The 22,356-nt window shown below is 31.4% G+C and overlaps 1 protein-coding gene across 6 annotated transcripts; it reads left to right on the top strand.

Moving 5' to 3' along the window:
- Window positions 1-348: 348 nt before the first annotated feature.
- LOC120412396 (FAS-associated factor 1) lies at window positions 349-20,590 on the top strand. Of its 6 annotated transcripts, none has more exons than XM_039572846.1 (14): window positions 349-468; window positions 545-873; window positions 3,036-3,104; window positions 3,173-3,404; window positions 3,475-3,513; window positions 3,658-3,884; window positions 3,953-4,056; window positions 4,115-4,468; window positions 4,533-4,654; window positions 4,714-4,859; window positions 19,158-19,312; window positions 19,368-19,504; window positions 19,563-20,038; window positions 20,101-20,590. In XM_039572846.1, the coding sequence occupies exons 2-14, from the start codon at window positions 835-837 to the stop codon at window positions 20,179-20,181; spliced, it is 2,181 nt and encodes a 726-aa protein (XP_039428780.1). In that variant the 5' UTR covers window positions 349-468; window positions 545-834; the 3' UTR covers window positions 20,182-20,590. The 6 variants fall into 6 exon arrangements, with proteins under 6 accessions (XP_039428780.1, XP_052565496.1, XP_052565497.1 ...); XM_052709536.1 differs by having other exon boundaries at window positions 360-468; window positions 530-873; window positions 3,173-3,400; window positions 3,471-3,513; XM_052709537.1 differs by having other exon boundaries at window positions 360-468; window positions 530-873; window positions 3,956-4,056.
- Window positions 20,591-22,356: the final 1,766 nt, after the last annotated feature.

The following is a 22,356-nucleotide window of genomic DNA, read 5'->3' as shown; positions in this document are numbered from 1 at the left end:
AAAAATGACCTGTCACATTTGTGGATGGGCAATGTGTGTAAACAAAGTAGAATAAATATTTTTGAGTGGTGCTGACAAGGGAATTCACAAAAAATCATCAGCAGATTGATTTTCATGGGAGCGATTTTCTTTTGCGTGATTTGATGTCCCCTAAAACATATAAAAATTTTTAAAAATAGTATTTTTTTGGCAAATTAAGTTTTAGTGACAAAAAGTGAAATTATAAAAATCATCACAAGGATCGAAAATCTAGTACTTCCTTCAAACGACAACTCAAAACTACCCAAATTTGGGTAGACCCCCAGCTGTCAACTTGCGCAACAGATTTTTTTTTATCTAACCTTTGCATTTGCATCACCTCGGCTGTCAGTTCGTTCGCAAGTCAGTCGTCAGTTTTGTGCAAAAGAAGAAAGAACTTCGGAAAAGTGCAAGAGTGTGATTTTAGTAATTTTCTCAGTGGAAAATTGGGTAAGCTTGGCAGAAACAATTTCCAGACCTTCTCAAAGCCACTCCACTGAACCTTACGCAGCTTTCTTGCTTTTAGGAAGCTTAATTCCACGTCTCCGTCCGTGGGACAAAACGCGCCGTGAATGAGAACGCAAAATTGAGGGCAAAGCTGGAGGAAGAGTGTCTCAAACCAGCAGCAGCAGCAGCCATCAGGCAGGCCAGTCAGCAGAAGGCAAAGGAGAAAGAAAAAAAAAACTCTTCTTCTGTCAACTGTCTCTCAACAGCAGCAGCAGCAACGCATTTATTTAGTGCGAACCGAGCCAACAAGGGCAGGAGGAGGAATCTTCTTTATTCGCCGTCGTCGGTCGCGGTTCGAAGAAAGAAAAAATGAGCGAGAATCGGGAGGAGATTCTGGCCAACTTTCAGGTGAGTGCCCGTCAAACGCGGAAGTGCACCCCGACGATGACTGTTGAAGTGGGTGAAGTGCACCCTTTTGGTCGGTGATTAGTCGTATTTATATTTTAAAGGTTAGAATTCCTCCCCTCCCTGCCTGCTGGCTCTCCCACTTGATTCCTCCCACCCCCCTTACGCCTCACATCTCGTAAAAGTGTGTGTGATTGTGAGTGTGCGTTTATGAGTGTGTGTGTGTGCAGCACTCAAGGAAAAGTGCGCAGCAAATCGTTGTTTTTGGGAAAGCTAGCACAGCATAATCGGTTGTACGTCTCAGTTGGCGAAGGTTTTCCTTTGTTTCGGCCCTTTGTTTTGATTTGGAAATAAAGTTTGACGTAAGGTTACGTTGGGTTTATGCTGAATAATTTTGTAATGCACAAATAATTAATTATTTATTAGTTAGGCCGACGCAAAAAAAATAAAAAAAAATATAAAAATTTAAATAACAAACCATAGTCTTCACATTTTTATGACAAAAGTGTTTTAAAAGCATTTTACACTTGTTCAGTTGTTTTGCAATCATTAGTTTTCAAAAAATCTAAGATCTGACAAAAACAAAAATTGTATCGAAAAAAAAGATTTTGCATCGAAAATTTTCAATCTTAAGATTTTTTAATAAACCCAAAAATGCTAAAAATGATTTTAAACGCCCCCCCCCCCCCCCCTTCAAAATTGCCCGAAAAATCAGGGGCAAAAAAAAATTTTTTTACAATAAACTTCAAAATTTCAATGAAAATTCAAGTGCAAACAGCTGAAATCAAATAAAAATACATTCTTCTGCGTTTAAAATCATTTTTAGCATGTTTGGGTTTATTAAAAATCTTAAGATTTTTTGAAAATTTTTGATGCAAAATCTTTTTTTTTTTATACAATTTTTGTTTTTGTCAGATCTTAGATTTTTTGAAAACTAATGATTGCAAAACAACTGAACTAGTGTAAAATGCATTTTAAAACACTTTTGTCATTCAAATGTGAAGACTATGGCTTGTTATTTAAATTTTTATATTTTTATATTTTTTTGCCCCCCCCCCCCCCCAATGTAACAATTTAAAAAATAAACAGCATACAAAAATCCTAAAACCAATAGTAAAAACCAATAAAAAAAACTGTTCTAAAAAACAATATTAAAAATCAGAAATAGGGTCCTTAAAGCCCTATTTTAATTTTTATGTGTAAGCCAAACCCCATTTCTGGTCACTGTTATTTGCTAAATTCTTGAATTCTTAAATTCTTAAATTCTTAAATTCTTAAATTCTTAAATTCTTAAATTCTTAAATTCTTAAATTCTTAAATTCTTAAATGCTTAAATTCTTAAATTCTTAAATTCTTAAATTCTTAAATTCTTAAATTCTTAAATTCTTAAATTCTTAAATTCTTAAATTCTTAAATTCTTAAATTCTTAAATTCTTAAATTCTTAAATTCTTAAATTCTTAAATTCTTAAATTCTTAAATTCTTAAATTCTTAAATTCTTAAATTCTTAAATTCTTAAATTCTTAAATTCTTAAATTCTTAAATTCTTAAATTCTTAAATTCTTAAATTCTTAAATTCTTAAATTCTTAAATTCTTAAATTCTTAAATTCTTATATTCTTATATTCTTATATTCTTATATTCTTATATTCTTATATTCTTATATTCTTATATTCTTATATTCTTATATTCTTATATTCTTATATTCTTATATTCTTATATTCTTATATTCTTATATTCTTATATTCTTATATTCTTATATTCTTATATTCTTATATTCTTATATTCTTATATTCTTATATTCTTAAATAGCATAGCATAGCATAGCATTGGTGTCACTTATATTCTTATATTCTTAAATTCTTAAATATTAAAAAATCTCTGAATTCTTTATTTAAATTCAGGAATTTTGATTATTTTTTATTTTTGAAAAATTAGAGTTTTTGAATGTTAGAATTTCGGGCTTTTCGTAAATATGTGTTTTCGAATTTCTATATTTCAGATTTTTTAAACTTTTGAAATTTTGACTTGTAATTTCTGAAAGTTTAAGCGTTTTTTTGACCGTTTAACGACCCAAAATAATACATCGAAATGAGTGACTTGAACATCAAGTACTTTGCAATACTTTATTTTTTCATTATATATTTTTTTCGAATTCTTTTTACAGAGTATAACGGCAATTGAAGATGTAGCAGAAGCAATCTATCATCTCGAGGAAAGCAACTGGGATTTGCTGGTAAGAGGCGCTTCTTCTTCAATATCCAACAATTCTTAAAATCTTAAAATTCACCCACCTTCCCGTAGTCCGCAATCCATCGCGTCCTGCCGCAGGACCCCCAGGATCAACGCGCATCGGCCGGTGGTAGCGGCGGGGGCGGCGGTGGCGGTGGCGGAGGTTCCGGCTCGGCATTCGCCTCGTTCGCAAACAACCTCAACAGCCTGGAGGCGATGGCCAACGTCGAGGAGCTGATGACGGCGCCGTCGTCTCCGACTAAAAATTTGGGCGGAGCGGGACCCAGCAGAAATTTGGACTCGGGTGAGTTTTTGAGGGTGGAAGATGTAACGTTTTTGATCTAACGGTTCTGTTTTCAACGGTGCTGGCGCAGATTTTATTTTCGATGATTCCTTTGGACTGTTTGAACCAGGTACATATTTTGGAGAACATTTTAGCACAGTTTCTTTTTGTCTCACTCTCGTACCCTCGTGTTCATCCCAAAGTGTAAAATCATCCATTCATCATTCTTTGTTGAGCATTTGGACTGTGAATAACGATTTAAACCTTTCTTTAGGAGCGTCCACGTCCCGTTCGAGCAGCCACCCGGATTTTCGCACCGCGCTCAACTATCTGGACCCGGAGCCTCACTCGGTGCTGTTCAAAATTCACTCCAACAACGAGCTGCACCTGGTCAGCATATCGAACCACGCCACCGTCGGCGAGCTCAAGGCCAAAATCAGCGAGAAAACGGGCGTGCCGGTGTGCCGCCAGGCGCTGAAGGGTTGGGATTCGGGGAAGCAGGTAAGGGGGCGGGATCCGACTTGGGAACTCCTCGTCAGGGTGTGTCTCTAACATGTGGTCGCTTTCAGAAGGACGTGCAAAATTCGTCGACGGTGCTCAAATCGCTCAACATTGGCAAGGAGGTCAGCCTCATCCTGACAGACATGTCGATGGAGGGCTTCGTTGGAGACGCGTAAGTGAAGTCACCATTCGTAAGACATGTATCCAACTGATTCGCGCCCTTCTTCCAGCACCGAACCGCTCGCCTCGCAGAACCAGCAAACGTACACGCTGCACATCAACGTCCCGGACGGCAACATGCTGCACCTCAAGTTTCCCGGCTTTCAGAACATTCTGGCCATCAAGACGGACGTGTACACCATCACGGACATTCCGGTGCGGCACCAGGTGTGGTCCGGCTGGCCGAACAACGTAACAAACACCACGACGCTGGCCGAGTCGGGCGTCGAGCGGGACCACAACCTGGTGCTGAAGCACGCCGACGACGGCGCGGCCAAAATCAGCAACAACAACAACGCGGCGGCGACGGCGGCCGGGGCCAGCACCAGCACCAGCAGCAGCAGTCGGAACGTGTACAATAACAGGTTCGTTGAGGCAAATGGGGGGGCCCGATCTCTTTCAATTTTGAACTAACTTTACCGCTGCCAGTGACAGCATGCCGATCATAATCGACTCGGAGGACAGCGAGGAGTTCGAGGACGCGTCGGACTTTAACAACGATGACGACATTTTCACCGAGACGCCCAACATCAGCCAGCTGAAACATTTGAGTGAGTTCCCTTCACCATCTCTTGGCAGCCAATTTTAACCACAGCGAATTTGGTTTTAGTTCCGGACAACGTGGACGACGAAACGATCGGCAGCATACAGTTTGTGGAGAACTTTGTCGAGCGGTACGGCCCGCAGCATCCGATGTTTTTCCAGGGCAGCCTCGAGGACGCGCTGAAGGAGGCGTGCCGGCCGTCGGCGCGTGATGTAAGTAGAAATCGCCTACCAGAAGTATTAAGTCACCAAAGGCGGCCACTGACTGGGACATGTACAAGATTTGCAGAAACCGCTACGTTAACTAAATTCGCACATCAAAGAACTCGTCACATAACAACGAAATAAGAAGCTGCAGTTGAGATTCAAAGATACTTTGGAGGTGTTTGAAATCGCTGATATATCTAATAGAATGCAACAAAATGGGTAATTTTTGCGAGCATTTCTGGGCATGATCCCCAAGGTGCCCGAATCCCAAATATGAGCTTGATTGGTTGCGACAGGACCTGGCGCTTTGACTTTGAAGTTTAAATGGGATTTAACCCGTAAAATCTGTTTGTTTTGGTTTTTGCCAGTTTTGAGCCCCTTAACGATTTAAGCATTTTTCAAAAACCTCATGAGCTCATAGTTCGTGTTCCAGAGAACAACTTTGTGGAAGAGCGCTAAAAGATTCGTCGACTATTTAAAATGTTACAGAATTTATAACACCGCCGGCGAAAACATCAACGTTTTCATCACTCTCTTCTGACAGCACTTGCTGCTCCTGCAGAAAAGATTGAGGCAGGCGTCGCGACGCTCATGCAATCAAGCAAGCTGATGGTTGCCAGAAAAACTTGAAGAAAAAATTAAAGTTTTCAGCGGTGGTGTCATAAGTTTTGTAACATTTTTAATACTTGACGAATCTTTTCGCACTTTCGGCAAAGTTGTTTCCTGAACTCTGAACTATGAACTCTCAGGGTTTTTGAAAAATGCAAAAATCGTTAACCCTCTACAGCCTAACCCAAAAATCAATTTTCCAACCAATTTTTGATCTTTAAAAACCATTGAAAAGAAGAACTCTTAAAATTTTAGAAAATTTATAGGTTGGAAGTTTGACACGTTTTATGTGATTTCACCAATGTTTTTAAAATAGTCATTTTTTTGAAGGTCAACTTTGGCTGTGTTTTTTACGAACATCTCCCCATCATGGAATTTACTATTTTTCCTAAAATTTGAGTCTTTAACTTTAAAAATGCAACAAAATTATTTGTTTTTTTTTGTATTCATATGACGAAAAAATGTCAAAAATCTGGAAATTGAAATACTACTACAGTCATCCCTCATATTCGGAACAGTTTCCAGATCTGCCAACGTTCAACAAATCATAGAAAATCGATAATTGAACATAATGATATGCTTTTTCCTTCACGTGAAAGCTTATTTTGCGATCTTTCGATTGATGTATAGACATGCTGTACATTTTTACGTTTTATATCAAGTTTTTAAAGAAAAACATTGACCCTTGAAATCCACACATTCGGAACACTTTTTTCTTACAATGTAAACAAACTTTTTTTTTCTCTCCAGGAGTACATATTTTTACAAAAAAATGACTTCACACTCTGAAACCAATAAAACTCAAGCTTAGTGATGTTTTAAACATGGTCTGATAACTTTTTTTGTGAAAATATCAATTAAATTCAGGTGTTCCACAATTGTGGGAGGCACAATAACATCCCACAATTATAAAACAGGCAATTTGGAGGCAGTGTTTTGCTGCCCTGGATAAAATAGTCTTGAAATGAGGTTTTTTGTTCAAAAAGTACTATTTTTACTAGTGAAATAGCAAGAGAATGTCCAAATAAAGGTCCTAAAAATAGGAGGGACGACAGAAAAGTTGCATTTTGCATCCTATTGACAAATTACCACAAAAGTGTTCCGAATTTGTGGGTGTTCCGAATATGTGGGATGACTGTACATTTTGAATAAAAAAAAATTAAAATTTAAAATACATAAACACAACCCGCGATGGCATAATCATCATCAAAAGAAAATCTCTGGACGTTCATCAACAGAAAAATCCGAAGAGAGTATGGCTTTTTGGTCGGTAAAAAGAATCTAAAAAAATCATCATCTTGATTATTCGGCGGAATATCTTTTTCACTACTACAATTGCAAGTGAAACGTCACATGTCGAAAAAATACCTGTCACATTTTGTAGATGGGCAATGTGTGTAAACAAAGTGAAATAAATATTTTTAAGTGGCGCTGACAAGGAAATTCACAAAAAATCATCAGCAGATTGATTTTTTTGGAGAAGTTCGGGAGCGATTTTCTTCTCCGTGATTTGCCTCCTCTCTCTTTCGCGGGTGAAGAAAGCTCGCAAGTGAAATTGATTTTTTTTGCGATTATTCCATCCCTGGTAAAAAGAATCGAAAAAAAATCATCATCTTGATTATTCGGCGGAACATCTTTTTCTCTACTACACTTGCAAGTGTAACGTCACATGTCGAAAAATTACCTGTCACATTTTGTAGATGGGCAATGTGTGTAACCTAAGAGAAATAAATATATTTCAGTGGTTCTGACAAGGAAATTCACAAAAAAATCATCAGCAGATTGATTTTCTTGGAGAATTTTGGGAGTGATTTTCTTTTGCGTGATTTGTCTCCTCTCTCTTTCGCCGGTAAAGAAAGTTCGCAAGCGAATGATTTTTTTGCGATTATTCCATCTCTGAACACAACATTAAAAAATTTACAATGAAACATAAATCATTTCAGAAATCAGAATATACATTTGTTTTAACTTTAAAGTTAGATAAAAATAAATTCAAAAATCCATGAGTTTAAAAGTTAAACTTAAATAATTAAAAAATTAAAATGATTATCTAATTTATTCAAATAAGTAAAATTTTAGGAAAAAAATGTCAGAAAATCAAAACTCTATCGATTTGAAAATTAAAATATAGTTCATCCTCGATTGTCTGAAGGCCGTCAGACTAATGGACTTAAGAATTGAAGAATTTCAGAATTACAGTATTTAAGAATTTAAGAATTCTGGAGTTTTTTTTTGGAAAAGGTCCAAAAAACCAAATTTTCATTTTTTGCTTTTTGGGTGTTTTTTAACACCACTGACTCAAGGCGGTTTCAAAAAAACCCAAAAAGCAAAAACTGGAAATTTGGTTTATTGGACCTTTTCAAAAAAACTCCAGTTAAGAATTTGAGAATTTAAGAATTTAAGAATTTAAGAATTTAAGAATTTATGAATTTAAGAATTTAAGAATTTAAGAATTTAAGAATTTAAGAATTTAAGAATTTAAGAATTTAAGAATTTAAGAATTTAAGAATTTAAGAATTTAAGAATTTAAGAATTTAAGAATTTAAGAATTTAAGAATTTAAGAATTTAAGAATTTAAGAATTTAAGAATTTAAGAATTTAAGAATTTAAGAATTTAAGAATTTAAGAATTTAAGAATTTAAGAATTTAAGAATTTAAGAATTTAAGAATTTAAGAATTTAAGAATTTAAGAATTTAAGAATTTAAGAATTTAAGAATTTAAGAATTTAAGAATTTAAGAATTTAAGAATTTAAGAATTTAAGAATTTAAGAATTTAAGAATTTAAGAATTTAAGAATTTAAGAATTTAAGAATTTAAGAATTTAAGAATTTAAGAATTTAAGAATTTAAGAATTTAAGAATTTAAGAATTTAAGAATTTAAGAATTTAAGAATTTAAGAATTTAAGAATTTAAGGCCCCCGTCTCGTGACTCGCGCGCGCGTGGTTTATCATTTTTCATATTTGTTATATTATCGTTTTTAAAAATCCAAACACATCACGATTTAGAGAATTTTCTCAGCTTTCTAACTACGGGTTCATTTTTCAAAAAAAGTGAGTTTTTCTTCTCCATCGGTGCTTTTTAGTAAAATAGTTTTTCAAAATTCTGGGGTATTTCAAAATTTATCGCGATGACCTATACTTTTTTATACACCAAAATGTTCGTTGCGATGCGGGCAACATATGTCTAGAACATTGTTATAATTTTTGGCCAAAATATATTGCCGTTTTTTAGTAAAAACTATAGCGCGCCATCACCATATTTTGAAAATATTGAAAAAGCTGGTTTTTACCTTGGAAGGCAAAAATCTCGAAATTCAAAGCGATGACCTATACTTTTTATCGATGGAGAATGTTCAGAAATATCCAAGAATCAATTTGTAGTACTTTGAAAAATATTTGAGTACATAAAAATATTTATTTTGGGCAAAATATTGAGAAAAATCTATTTTTTTCAAAGAAACTCAAATATATTCCAAGTATTTCGCCAATATCTCAAAATTCAAAGCGATGACCTATACTTTTTATGGATGGAAAATGTTCAGAAATATTCTGAAATCAATTTGTAGTACTTTGAAAAATATTTTAGTACATAAAAATATTTATTTTGGGCTAAATATTGAGAAAAATCTATTTTTTTCAAAGAAACTCAAATATATTCCAAGTATTTCGCCAGTATTACAAAATTCAAAGCGATGACCTATACTTTTATCGATGGAAAATTTTCAGAAATATTCTAGAATCAATTTGTAGTATTTTAAAAAATATTTGAGTACATAAAAATATTTATTTTGGGCTAAATATTGAGGAAAATCTATTTTTTTTCAAAGAAACTCAAATATATACCAAGTATTTCGCCAATATCTCGAAATTCAAAGCGATAACCTATACTTTTTATGGATGGAAAATGTTCAGAAATATTCTGAAATCAATTTGTAGTACTTTGAAAAATATTTTAGTACACACAAATATTTATTTTGGCCTAAATATTGAGAAAAATCTATTTTTTTCAAAGAAACTCAAATATATTCCAAGTATTTCGCCAGTATTACAAAATTCAAAGCGATTACCTATACTTTTTTATCGATGGAGAATGTTTAGAAAATTGCAGTATTAATTTGTAGTACTTTAAAAAATATTTTAGTATATGAAAATATTTATTTTGGGCTAAATATTGAGAAAAATCTATTTTATCAAAGAAACTCAAATATATTCCAAGTATTTCGCCAATATCTCAAAATTCAAAGCAATGACCTATACTTTTTATTGATGGAAAATGTTCAGAAATATTCTAGAATCAATTTGCAGTACTTGAAAAAATGTTTTAGTACAATCACATTTTTCCAAAATCAATTCAAATCAAATTGCTCGCTCAACAGCATTGCCTTGGCGTTCTCGATTGTGAGATTCCTACTCGAAACTAGGTGTTCGAAGGCTTGATTGTTGAGGCAATTGCAAACCTCTTTTTACATCCAAGCTTCCATCTATCCCGAGATTCGAACTGATGATCTTTGGATTGTGAGTCCAACTGCTGACCAGCGACTCCATCGAGATAGGACCCAGGGAAACGACTTCTGGATTGAGCTAACGACCTACCCTCTAAGTTAGACCGGGGCCAACATTTACTTCCCCGTCCGACGGAAGGCGTGATCAGACAAATCTTGTCTCGAAAAATTCCACCGGAACCTTTTGGAATCGAAACCAGGCCGCCTGAATGAGAGGCAACCAGGTATACCCCTTCACCACCGGTCCTGGCTTTTTCAAGTATTTTTCCAATATCTCAATATTACAAAAAACTTACCAGAAATTCAACAGAAGTTTGATTTTTTTGAAGAAATAGATGAAAATGGCCTGTAATGTTTCAATTTCATAACAATTACAGAGATTTAGAAAAGGTTGCCAAAATTGCACAGAATTTTACATCTAAAAATTACTATTGATTTTTCTTCAAGTGCATTTGCGTTACCTTGCCAAAAGGTTTTTTTTTTTTTTAAATGTGTTGCTCAAGCAATATATATTTGTCTCAGAAAAATATATTTGAACATATGCTTACATGCACTTTTCAAATAGAATTGATATATAACATTTTTTTCCTATAATCTTACACTTTTTATTGACTGAAAAACCAATTATGCAAAATTGTATGTGTGGACAAATAAAATTTATGAGGAATGAGTTTCCCCAAACGTTGAAATTCCTCATGATGAATGTATACAATTACATGCCATGTTTTTTGCGGTATATTTATGCTTCAAATGAAATCATTAATTAATCCTAACAGAAATAAATAATATATTTTATAGTAAATAATCTTCCAGCCAGAAAAAAAATATAGTTTTCAATAGAAAATAATAATTTCAAAAATCGTGCTTGCATGAATTTGAAAATTTACACAGAAAAAGAATGTTGAAAATTTGGTAGGTTGAATATTACCTTTTTTTGAGTAATATTACATAAAAAATGTGTAAAAATGTGAACCTGATGAATATTCATCAAAAACTGATGCAAATTCATGATTTTCTGGGGTAAAATTAATCATTTTTTTCACAAAATCTGTCACCATTTCCTGATGAATATTACCATCATTTTTTTTTCAGTGTACGAAGAAACCTTTTGCTGGAATGTTGCAATTTCTCCATACTTATGAAAATTTTTCTTAGTAAATTTCAAAATTTTGCGAGGTATCATGTTAAACTTCACAGCAACTGGATAGAAACATGTTGCTGATTTGACGAGCTCTAGCTCGTTCAAGTACAATTATGGTAGAAATTCGCTCATCCTTTGTTCCTAATCATTCTTATAAAAATATTTCTTCCAAATTATAGAACTCGAACTACACTCTCAAAATATATCTATATATTTCAATGAACAATTTAGCAATATATTTTCCAAAGCTAATATTTTTGTATCAAAATACTTTTGTGAAAAAAGGTCATTGATTTAAATTTTGAGTTAGGCCATTGCAAATATTTTGAAATTGAAAGCCATGGTATAAACATTTGAATAAAAAAAAGTGTTTTAAAATGCATCTTCAACTTGCCCAGTTGTTTTGCAATCATTAATTTTCAAAATATCAAATTTTTGAGGAAAAAAATCGCAAAAAAAACTTGTTGCGGTACTGTTCGTCAAAAGTTGATTGATTCAAATTAATTTTGAACATTTTTGCTAATTGTACTAAAATATTTTTCAAAGTACTACAAATTGATTCTAGAATATTTCTGAACATTTTCCATCCATAAAAAGTATAGGTCATCGCTTTGAATTTTGAGATATTGGCGAAATACTTGAAATATATTTGAGTTTCTTTGAAAAAAATAAATTTTCTCAATATTTAGCCCAAAATATATATTTTATGTACTAAAATATTGTTCAAAGTACAGTAGTTGTTCGGTAATTGGGCGTTGATTAACTGGGCTGCTTTTTAACTGGGCCGTAGCCCAGTTAAAAAGCAGACAAACGTCAAAAAACCAAAACAAACCGAAATCACCGAGGGGAGCAGTTCTCTAGGATTTCGGTCATTCGATTTTTTTTGTATTTTTTAATCCGACTGAAACTTTTTTGGTGCCTTCGGTATGCCCAAAGAAGCCATTTTGCATCATTAGTTTGTCCATATAATTTTCCATACAAATTCGGCAGCTGTCCATACAAAAATGATGTATGAAAATTCAAAAATCTGTATCTTTTGAAGGAATTTTTTGATCGATTTGGTGTCTTCGGCAAAGTTGTAGGTATGGATACGGACTACACTGGAAAAAAATAATACACGGTAAAAAAAATTTGGTGATTTTTTTATTTAACTTTTTATCACTAAAACTTGATTTACAAAAAAACACTATTTTTAATTTTTTTTTATTTTTTGATATGTTTTAGAAGGCATAAAATGCCAACTTTTCAGAAATTTCCAGGTTGTGCAAAAAATCACTGACCGAGTTATGAATTTTTTAATCAATACTGATTTTTTCAAAAAATCGAAATTTTGGTCGTAAAAATTTTTCAACTTCATTTTTCGATGTAAAATCAAATTTGCAATCAAAAAGTACTTTACTGAAATTTTGATAAAGTGCACCGTTTTCAAGTTATAGCCATATTTAAGTGACTTTTTTGAAAATAGTCGCAGTTTTTCATTTTTTTAAATTAGTGCACATGTTTGCCCAGTTTTGAAAAAAATATTTTTGAAAAGCTGAGAAAATTCTCTATATTTTGCTTATTTGGACTTTGTTGATACGACCTTTAGTTGCTGAGATATTGCAATGCAAAGGTTTAAAAACAGGAAAATTGATGTTTTCTAAGTTTCACCCAAACAACCCACCATTTTCTATCGTCAATATCTCAGCAACTAATGGTCCGATTTTCAATGTTAATATATGAAACATTTGTGAAATTTTCCGATCTCTTCGAAAAAAATATTTTTGGAATTTTCAAATCAAGACTAACATTTCACAAAGGCCAAACATTCAATATTACGCCCTTTTAAAATGTTTGTCTTGATTTGAAAATTCCAAAAATATTTTTTTCGAAAAGATCGGAAAATTTCACAATTGTTTCATATATTAACATTGAAAATCGGACCATTAGTTGCTGAGATATTGACGATAGAAAATGGTGGGTTGTTTGGGTGAAACTTAGAAAACATCAATTTTCCTGTTTTTAAACCTTTGCATTGCAATATCTCAGCAACTAAAGGTCGTATCAACATAGTCCGAATAAGCAAAATATAGAGAATTGTCTCAGCTTTTCAAAAATATTTTTTTCAAAACTGGGCAAACATGTGCACTAATTTAAAAAAATGAAAAACTGCGACTATTTTCAAAAAAGTCACTTAAATATGGCTATAACTTGAAAACGGTGCACTTTATCAAAATTTTAGTGAAGTACTTTTTGATTGCAAATTTGATTTTACATCGAAAAATGAAGTTGAAAAAATTTTACGACCAAAATTTCGATTTTTTGAAAAAATCAGTATTGATTAAAAAATTCATAACTCGGTCAGTGATTTTTTGCACAACCTGGAAATTTCTGAAAAGTTGGCATTTTATGTCTTCTAAAACATATCAAAAAATAAAAAAAATTAAAAATAGTGTTTTTTTGTAAATCAAGTTTTAGTGATAAAAAGTTAAATAAAAAAATCACCAAATTTTTTTTTTACCGTGTATTATTTTTTCCAGTGTAGTCCGTATCCATACCTACAACTTTGCCGAAGACACCAAATCGATCAAAAAATTCCTTCAAAAGATACAGATTTTTGAATTTTCATACATCATTTTTGTATGGACAGCTGCCGAATTTGTATGGAAAATTATATGGACAAACTAATGATGCAAAATGGCTTCTTTGGGCATACCGAAGGCACCAAAAAAGTTTCAGCCGGATTAAAAAATACAAAAATTAAAATTGAAGAAAAAAGACCGATTTCGTAGAGAATTGCTCAGGGGTTAATGGATGCAAAAATCATGGTCAACAAATAAAAAAACTTTTTTCAAACTTTTATGTAATTTCAAGTCACAATTAAAGAAATATGAAAAGTAATCATTGTAAACAAATTTGAGTAACTTTTATTTTTATATTTCATCAAATAAATATTATGCATCGGTAGTCCCCTCGTTATTTTTCGTTCAGCCCAGTTAGCGAACAGCATTCGATGACTGGGCTACGTTCTCAGCCCAGTTACCGAACTACTACTGTAGTACAAATTGATTTTAGAATATTTCTGAACATTTTCCATCCGTAAAAAATATAGGTCATCGCTTTGAATTTCGAGATATTGGCAAAATACTTGGAATATATTTGAGTTTCTTTGAAAAAAATAGATTTTTCTCAATATTTAGCCCAAAATAAATATTTTTATGCACTAATTTTTATTTTTTCAAAATACTACAAATTGATTCTAGAATATATCTGAACATTTTCCATCGATAAAAGTATAAGTCATCGCTTTGAATTTTGTAATACTGGTGAAATACTTGGAATATATTTGAGTTTCTTTGAAAAAAATAGATTTTTCTCAATGTTTAGCCCAAAATAAATATTTTTATGTACTGAAATATTTTTCAAAGTACCACAAATTGATTCTAGAATATTTCTGAACATTTTCCATCCATAAAAAGTATAGGTCATTGCTTTGAATTTTGAGATATTGGCGAAATACTTGAAATATATTTGAGTTTCTTTGATAAAATAGATTTTTCTCAATATTTAGCGCAAAATAAATATTTTATGTACCAAAATATTTTTCAAAGTACTACAAATTGATTCTAGAATATATATGAACATTTTTAATCAATAAAAGTATAGGTCATCGCTTTGAATTTTGTAATACTGGCGAAATACTTGGTATATATTTGAGTTTCTATGAAAAAAATAGATTTTTCTAAATATTTACCCCCAAAATAAATATTTGGCTGTACTAAAATATTTTTTAAAGTACTACAAATTGATTCTAGAATATTTCTGAAAAATTTCCATCGATAAAATTATAGGTCTTCGCTTTGAATGTTGTAATACTGGCGAAATACTTGGAATATATTTTAGTTTCTTTGAAAAAAATAGATTTTTCTCAATATTTAGCCCAAAATAAATATTTTTATGTACTAAAATATTTTTCAAAGTACTACAAATTGATTCTAGAATATTTCTGAACATTTTCCATCCATAAAAAGTATAGGTCATCGCTTTGAATTTTGAGATATTGGCGAAATACTTGAAATATATTTGAGTTTCTTTGAAAAAAAAATAGACTTTTCTCAATATTTAGCCCAAAATAAATATTTTTATGTACTAAAATATTTTTCGAAGTTCTACAAATTGATTCTACAATATTTCTGAACATTTTTCATCCATAAAAAGTATAGGTCATCGCTTTGAATTTTGTAATACTGGCGAAATACTTGGAATATATTTGGATTTCTTTGAAAAAAATAGATTTTTCCCAATATTTAGCCCAAAATAAATATTTTTATGTACTAAAATATTTTTTAAAGTACTACAAATTGATTCTAGAATATTTCTGAAAAATTTCCATCGATAAAATTATAGGTCTTCGCTTTGAATTTCGAGATTTTTGCCTTCCAAGGTAAAAACCAGCTTTTTCAATATTTTCAAAATATGGTGATGGCGCGCTATAGTTTTTACTAAAAAACGGCAATATATTTTGGTCAAAAATTATAACAATGTTCTAGACATATGTTCCCCACATCCCAACGAACATTTTGGTGTATAAAAAAATATAGGTCATCGCGATAAATTTTGAAATACCCCAGAATTTTGAAAAACTATTTTACTAAAAAGCACCGATGGAGAAGAAAAACTCACTTTTTTTGAAAAATGAACCCGTAGTTAGAAAGCTGAGAAAATTCTCTAAAGCGTGATGTGTTTGTATTTTTAAAAACGATAATTTAACAAATATGAAAAATGATAAACCACGCGCGCGCGAGTCACGAGACGGGGGCCTTAAGAATTTAAGAATTTAAGAATTTAAGAATTTAAGAATTTAAGAATTTAAGAATTTAAGAATTTAAGAATTTAAGAATTTAAGAATTTAAGAATTTAAGAATTTAAGAATTTAAGAATTTAAGAATTTAAGAATTTAAGAATTTAAGAATTTAAGAATTTAAGAATTTAAGAATTTAAGAATTTAAGAATTTAAGAATTTAAGAATTTAAGAATTTAAGAATTTAAGAATTTAAGAATTTAAGAATTTAAGAATTTAAGAATTTAAGAATTTAAGAATTTAAGAATTTAAGAATTTAAGAATTTAAGAATTTAAGAATTTAAGAATTTAAGAATTTAAGAATTTAAGAATTTAAGAATTTAAGAATTTAAGAATTTAAGAATTTAAGAATTTAAGAATTTAAGAATTTAAGAATTTAAGAATTTAAGAATTTAAGAATTTAAGAATTTAAGAATTTAAGAATTTAAGAATTTAAGAATTTAAGAATTTAAGAATTTAAGAATTTAAGAATTTAAGAATTTAAGAATTTAAGAATTTAAGAATTTAAGAATTTAAGAATTTAAGAATTTAAGAATTTAAGAATTTAAGAATTTAAGAATTTAAGAATTTAAGAATTTAAGAATTTAAGAATTTAAGAATTTAAGAATTTAAGAATTTAAGAATTTAAGAATTTAAGAATTTAAGAATTTAAGAATTTAAGAATTTAAGAATTTAAGAATTTAAGAATTTAAGAATTTAAGAATTTAAGAATTTAAGAATTTAAGAATTTAAGAATTTAAGAATTTAAGAATTTAAGAATTTAAGAATTTAAGAATTTAAGAATTTAAGAATTTAAGAATTTAAGAATTTAAGAATTTAAGAATTTAAGAATTTAAGAATTTAAGAATTTAAGAATTTAAGAATTTAAGAATTTAAGAATTTAAGAATTTAAGAATTTAAGAATTTAAGAATTTAAGAATTTAAGAATTTAAGAATTTAAGAATTTAAGAATTTAAGAATTTAAGAATTTAAGAATTTAAGAATTTAAGAATTTAAGAATTTAAGAATTTAAGAATTTAAGAATTTAAGAATTTAAGAATTTAAGAATTTAAGAATTTAAGAATTTAAGAATTTAAGAATTTAAGAATTTAAGAATTTAAGAATTTAAGAATTTAAGAATTTAAGAATTTAAGAATTTAAGAATTTAAGAATTTAAGAATTTAAGAATTTAAGAATTTAAGAATTTAAGAATTTAAGAATTTAAGAATTTAAGAATTTAAGAATTTAAGAATTTAAGAATTTAAGAATTTAAGAATTTAAGAATTTAAGAATTTAAGAATTTAAGAATTTAAGAATTTAAGAATTTAAGAATTTAAGAATTTAAGAATTTAAGAATTTAAGAATTTAAGAATTTAAGAATTTAAGAATTTAAGAATTTAAGAATTTAAGAATTTAAGAATTTAAGAATTTAAGAATTTAAGAATTTAAGAATTTAAGAATTTAAGAATTTAAGAATTTAAGAATTTAAGAATTTAAGAATTTAAGAATTTAAGAATTTAAGAATTTAAGAATTTAAGAATTTAAGAATTTAAGAATTTAAGAATTTAAGAATTTAAGAATTTAAGAATTTAAGAATTTAAGAATTTAAGAATTTAAGAATTTAAGAATTTAAGAATTTAAGAATTTAAGAATTTAAGAATTTAAGAATTTAAGAATTTAAGAATTTAAGAATTTAAGAATTTAAGAATTTAAGAATTTAAGAATTTAAGAATTTAAGAATTTAAGAATTTAAGAATTTAAGAATTTAAGAATTTAAGAATTTAAGAATTTAAGAATTTAAGAATTTAAGAATTTAAGAATTTAAGAATTTAAGAATTTAAGAATTTAAGAATTTAAGAATTTAAGAATTTAAGAATTTAAGAATTTAAGAATTTAAGAATTTAAGAATTTAAGAATTTAAGAATTTAAGAATTTAAGAATTTAAGAATTTAAGAATTTAAGAATTTAAGAATTTAAGAATTTAAGAATTTAAGAATTTAAGAATTTAAGAATTTAAGAATTTAAGAATTTAAGAATTTAAGAATTTAAGAATTTAGGAATTTCAGAATTTCAGAATTTCAGAATTTCAGAATTTCAGAATTTCAGAATTTCAGAATTTCAGAATTTTAGGAATTTTAGGAATTTTAGTAAAGTAAAAGTAAATCTTTCCCTGTTCCTGAGGGGAACACCCTTGAAGAGTATCGGGGCCGGCATTTACAAAGCGGATTCAGTGGCAGTTTCATTCTCAACTTAATGTTAACATGTTAAGGTTAATGATAACATTCCATAGGTCGCCTCCCTAAGGTGTCGTGATAAGGTCCAGTTTGTGACGATACACTACCTTCCCTTTACTAAGCAATCGATTCCAGAAGGGAAAAGATCACCAGTTGTGTTGGTCCGAGCCGGGATTTGAACCCCGATCTACCGCTTACGAGGCGGAAGCGTTACCACTGGGCTACGTGGCTCGGTTAGGAATTTTAGGTATGTTAGGAATGTTAGGAATTTTAAGAATGTTAGAAATTTTAGGAATATTAGAAATTATACGAATTTTAGGAATATTAGGAATTATAAGAATTTTAGACATGTTTGGAATTTTAGGAAATTTAAAATTTTTAGAAATTTTAAGAATTTTAAGAATTTTGAGAATTTTAGAAATTTTTGAAATTTTAAGAATGTTAAGAATTTTAAAAATTTTAGGAATTTCAGAAATTTTAAGAATTTCTGAATTTTGAATTTCAATTTTTTTAATTTCTGAATTTGTAAATTTAGTAATTTCAGAATTTCTGTGTTTCTGAAATTCTATATTTCTGAACTCGGCAACTCATAATTATGCTAATTCTCCAGAGGAAGAAACTTTTATGATATGTTATGTTCAAATCGTGAAGGTCGTCGCATTTATTTGCAATTTAGCGTAGGTTAAGTAGAGTAAAGTCTAGTCATCACAAATATCAAAGCGGTTTAGACAAACTGTGTAAAGTTAACCGTGACGATGATCTGTTGAACTAAGCCGATTTTAAGTTCTAAGAATTCTGAAAATTTAGCTAGAAAAAATAATACCGGGAAATTCAGGAGCTTTTCCTTTCAGAAATCGCGTTTTTCGGTCTCCCATAAAAAAATCCTTGCAAACGGTGCTACCGCCGAAAGGTTAAGGACCAAATAAATCAATCGATCTGATCGTCCTCAAGTTTGAGTTTGATAGTCACCGGCAATAATATCCCTTCTTCCTTTGCAGCGCAAGCTGATGGCGGTGTACCTGCACCACGACGGGAGCGTCCTGACGAACGTCTTCTGCGGCCAGCTGCTCGCCTGCGAAAGCATCATCCAGATGCTGCTGGACCACTTTGTGCTGTACGGCTGGGATCTGACCTTCGAGAGCAATAAGAACATGTAAGCCGACTTGAGTTTGGAATGTTGGTTCAGAATGATGAGTTTGTGACTTTAGGTTTTTATCATCCATATCGGCATGCGTCGGAATGACCGCGTCGATCACGGTGCGGAACATCCCGGTCGACCGGTTGCCGGCGATTCTTGTGATAGCGAAAAATCGCAGCCAGTGCGAAGTTTTTCAGGTGATTTATGGTGAGTCTACTGGAAATTACTTTGATAGAAGATCATTACAGCTGATTCCATCTTTCAGGTAATGTCAGCGTGGACGATCTGCTGTCGCAGCTGATGGAGGCGTCCGACATGTACGCGGAACAGTTGAAGATTGAGCTGCGCGAGGAGAACGAACGGTTAGCCCGGGAGCAGGTCAAGCTGGAGCAGGACGCCGCCTACCAGGAGAGTCTCGAGGCTGACCGGGCCAAGCAGGAGGCCAAACGCCAGAAGGAACTGATGATGCAAACCGAGCGAAGGCGGCTCGAGTCGGAGCGGGCCGATGCCGAGGCCAAGCGCGAACAGATCCGGGCCGCGGCCCGCAGTACCGTCCCTCCGGAACCGGAGCAAACCGTCGGCGAGAACATTACCAAAATCCGGATGAGGCCGCCGACGGGCGTGCTGATAGAGCGGCGCTTCACCACGGACACGCCGCTGCGCATCCTGCTGAACTTTGTCACCGCCGAAGGGTTCCTCATTGACGAGTACAAGGTCATCCAGAGCTGGCCTCGAAGAGATGTAGGGCATTTCGTGATAGGGCTTGAAATTGCTTTCTAATCGATTATTCGTCTATTTCCCAGCTCACGGCACTAAACCACGAAGAAACCCTCAAGGATCTGAAGCTTTACCCGCAGGAGACGCTCATCCTGGAGGAGCGATGATTCCGCCGTGGCGCAGGACGCAAAACCGTTTCCATCTCTCACTGCAGGACGCAAGCAAATCACACATCCTGTTGCTAGTAATTTATTTACCCTCTTTCGACTGTTGGCGCGAACAAAATTTGTTAAAAATTTATCTAAATCAAGTGTGTGACTTTCACTTTTATTTTTCGAATCTTGGCTCTTGGTGTGACTTTTCGCGCAAAATTTGTATTAGTTTATTTTTTTATTATTTTTCTTCCATGTCCCTGACACTCCCTCTTGCATTCTTTGTTAGGATTCTCACTCGTACTACTATTGCAAAACAAGAGCTATGATACATATATATTTTTTGTTCATTTAGGACGTAAAACCCAAGAAGCTTAAAGCAATTTTTTGAAATGATGATCACAGACAGAAGAAACAGCAAAATGCAGATGGAGCAGTAAAAAGAGAGCGTGTTTGTAAAGAGTTGATCAGCATGCCAACGTGAGCAAGGGAGAGAGAGAGCAAACAAAAAAACAGTTGAAATGAATAAACAAAACAACAACAGCAAAAAAACCGCATCAGTCGATTCGTGCGTGTTTGGCTTTGTTTTGAAGCGTAATTCCGAACAATTGTCCCCCCACGGCAGTGTTGTTATCGCCAGACGGTTGTTTTTCGAGTTTAAACTGACCGATCTCTGTTAGATTTTTGGGCCTTTCAATCAAAAGCTTTTTTTCCTCCTGATTTGAACGTCAGATAAGATTGTTTTGTGTGTCTTTTGAATCAATATTGTTCAATCTCGAGCCAGGAATATCCAGTTGGTAACCACGCGTGGACAGGGCAATTAGAAATATCTTATCGAGATGAACTTTTTCAACAACTTGGGAACGTTACTGATTGATTTTGTGATATTGATTTTCTGTTTGAAATCTGTCGAGCATTCGAAAATTTGGTGTTGAAAATTGTCCTTTGATAAATATATTACATTTGAATGGAACTTTAAAAAAATTCAGAAAAAAAAAATGTGTGATTCTATCTCTGATTATGTGTAATTTATATATGTTGTTTATTATATGTTGTTGTTTACTGTGAATCTATAAAAATGCAACAACCATCGATCAGTTGAACTTTTTAAAATTTCATATATTTTTTGAAGTTTTCGTCATTTCAATATCAGATAGAACATTTTAAAATAGCTTAGTTTTAAAAAGCTTCTAATCATGGTTAAAATTTATTAAAATCAGCAAAACCAAAAAAAAATAGCTAAACATAAGATTTTTTTGCCATTTTCATGTCTTAAAAACATTGAAATCTTTTAAGGCCGCTTCTAATACTTATGTAAGAAGTTTACATACCACAATATGGTCAAGATCCGAGGAGTCGCTGAAGAGAATCGTAATTTCACAAATAAATATAATGAATATGAAAAAAAATTATTTAGTTGATTGCACTTCTGGAGTTTTTTTTTAAAAAGGTTCAATAAACAAAATTTTCAGTTTTTGCTTTTTGGGTGTTTTTTAATACCCCTGATTCAAGGCGGTTTCAAAAACTGAAAATTTGGTTTATTGGACCATCTAAAAAAAAAAAAAACTAAAGACTTGTATCTCAAAGTCAAACTTGTGTACACTGAAAAAAAAACACCACATTTATGAGATTTTTCGATTTTTAAGTTTAAAGGCTGGTATGCAGATCGGAAGGAACGTAAAATTCCATACGAAAAAAAAAAAACGCCGAAGAAACGGTCAAGGAAAGGGTCACTAAAAACTTTTTCTTAACTTGACAATAATCATACAAAAATCTATTTTCTTACAAAATATGGAAAAACAAACATTTCAGAAATTTCAAATTACAAAAGATAATTATGAAGGAAATTTCAACATTTTTTTTATCTGTAATTTGGAAATTCAAAATAAAAATTATGCAGAATTGAATAATAATTTTAATATTCAATAGCTCGAAAAAAAAAACTCGAAACCTAAAAAAATTCAGAAACTCCAAGTCAAATTTTCAAAAGTTTTAAAAATCTAAAATGTATAAATTCTAAAATACATATTTACGAAAAATCCAAAATTCTTACAATCAAAAACTCTGAAATTCCAGAATTAAAAATGTGGAGTTAAGGAATTTAAAAAATTTAGAATTTAAAAATAATAAACTTCCTTAATTTCCTAACTTTTAAATTTCATAGTTTCCTAATTTCCTAGTTTTCTAGTT

This window comes from Culex pipiens, chromosome 3 (assembly GCF_016801865.2).
Source record: "Culex pipiens pallens isolate TS chromosome 3, TS_CPP_V2, whole genome shotgun sequence".
Classification (NCBI taxonomy): domain Eukaryota; kingdom Metazoa; phylum Arthropoda; class Insecta; order Diptera; family Culicidae; genus Culex; species Culex pipiens.
This window is presented reverse-complemented; position numbering and strand designations above follow the sequence as displayed.

Excerpts from the sequence above, each read along its gene's own strand:
- LOC120412396 (XM_039572846.1), top strand. The coding sequence starts at position 835 with ATGAGCGAGAATCGGGAGGAGATTCTGGCCAACTTTCAG. Across the intron at positions 4,860-19,157 it reads GCCGGCCGTCGGCGCGTGAT|CGCAAGCTGATGGCGGTGTA; the intron begins GTAAGTAGAAAT and ends CTTCCTTTGCAG. Across the intron at positions 19,505-19,562 it reads AGTTTTTCAGGTGATTTATG|GTAATGTCAGCGTGGACGAT; the intron begins GTGAGTCTACTG and ends TCCATCTTTCAG.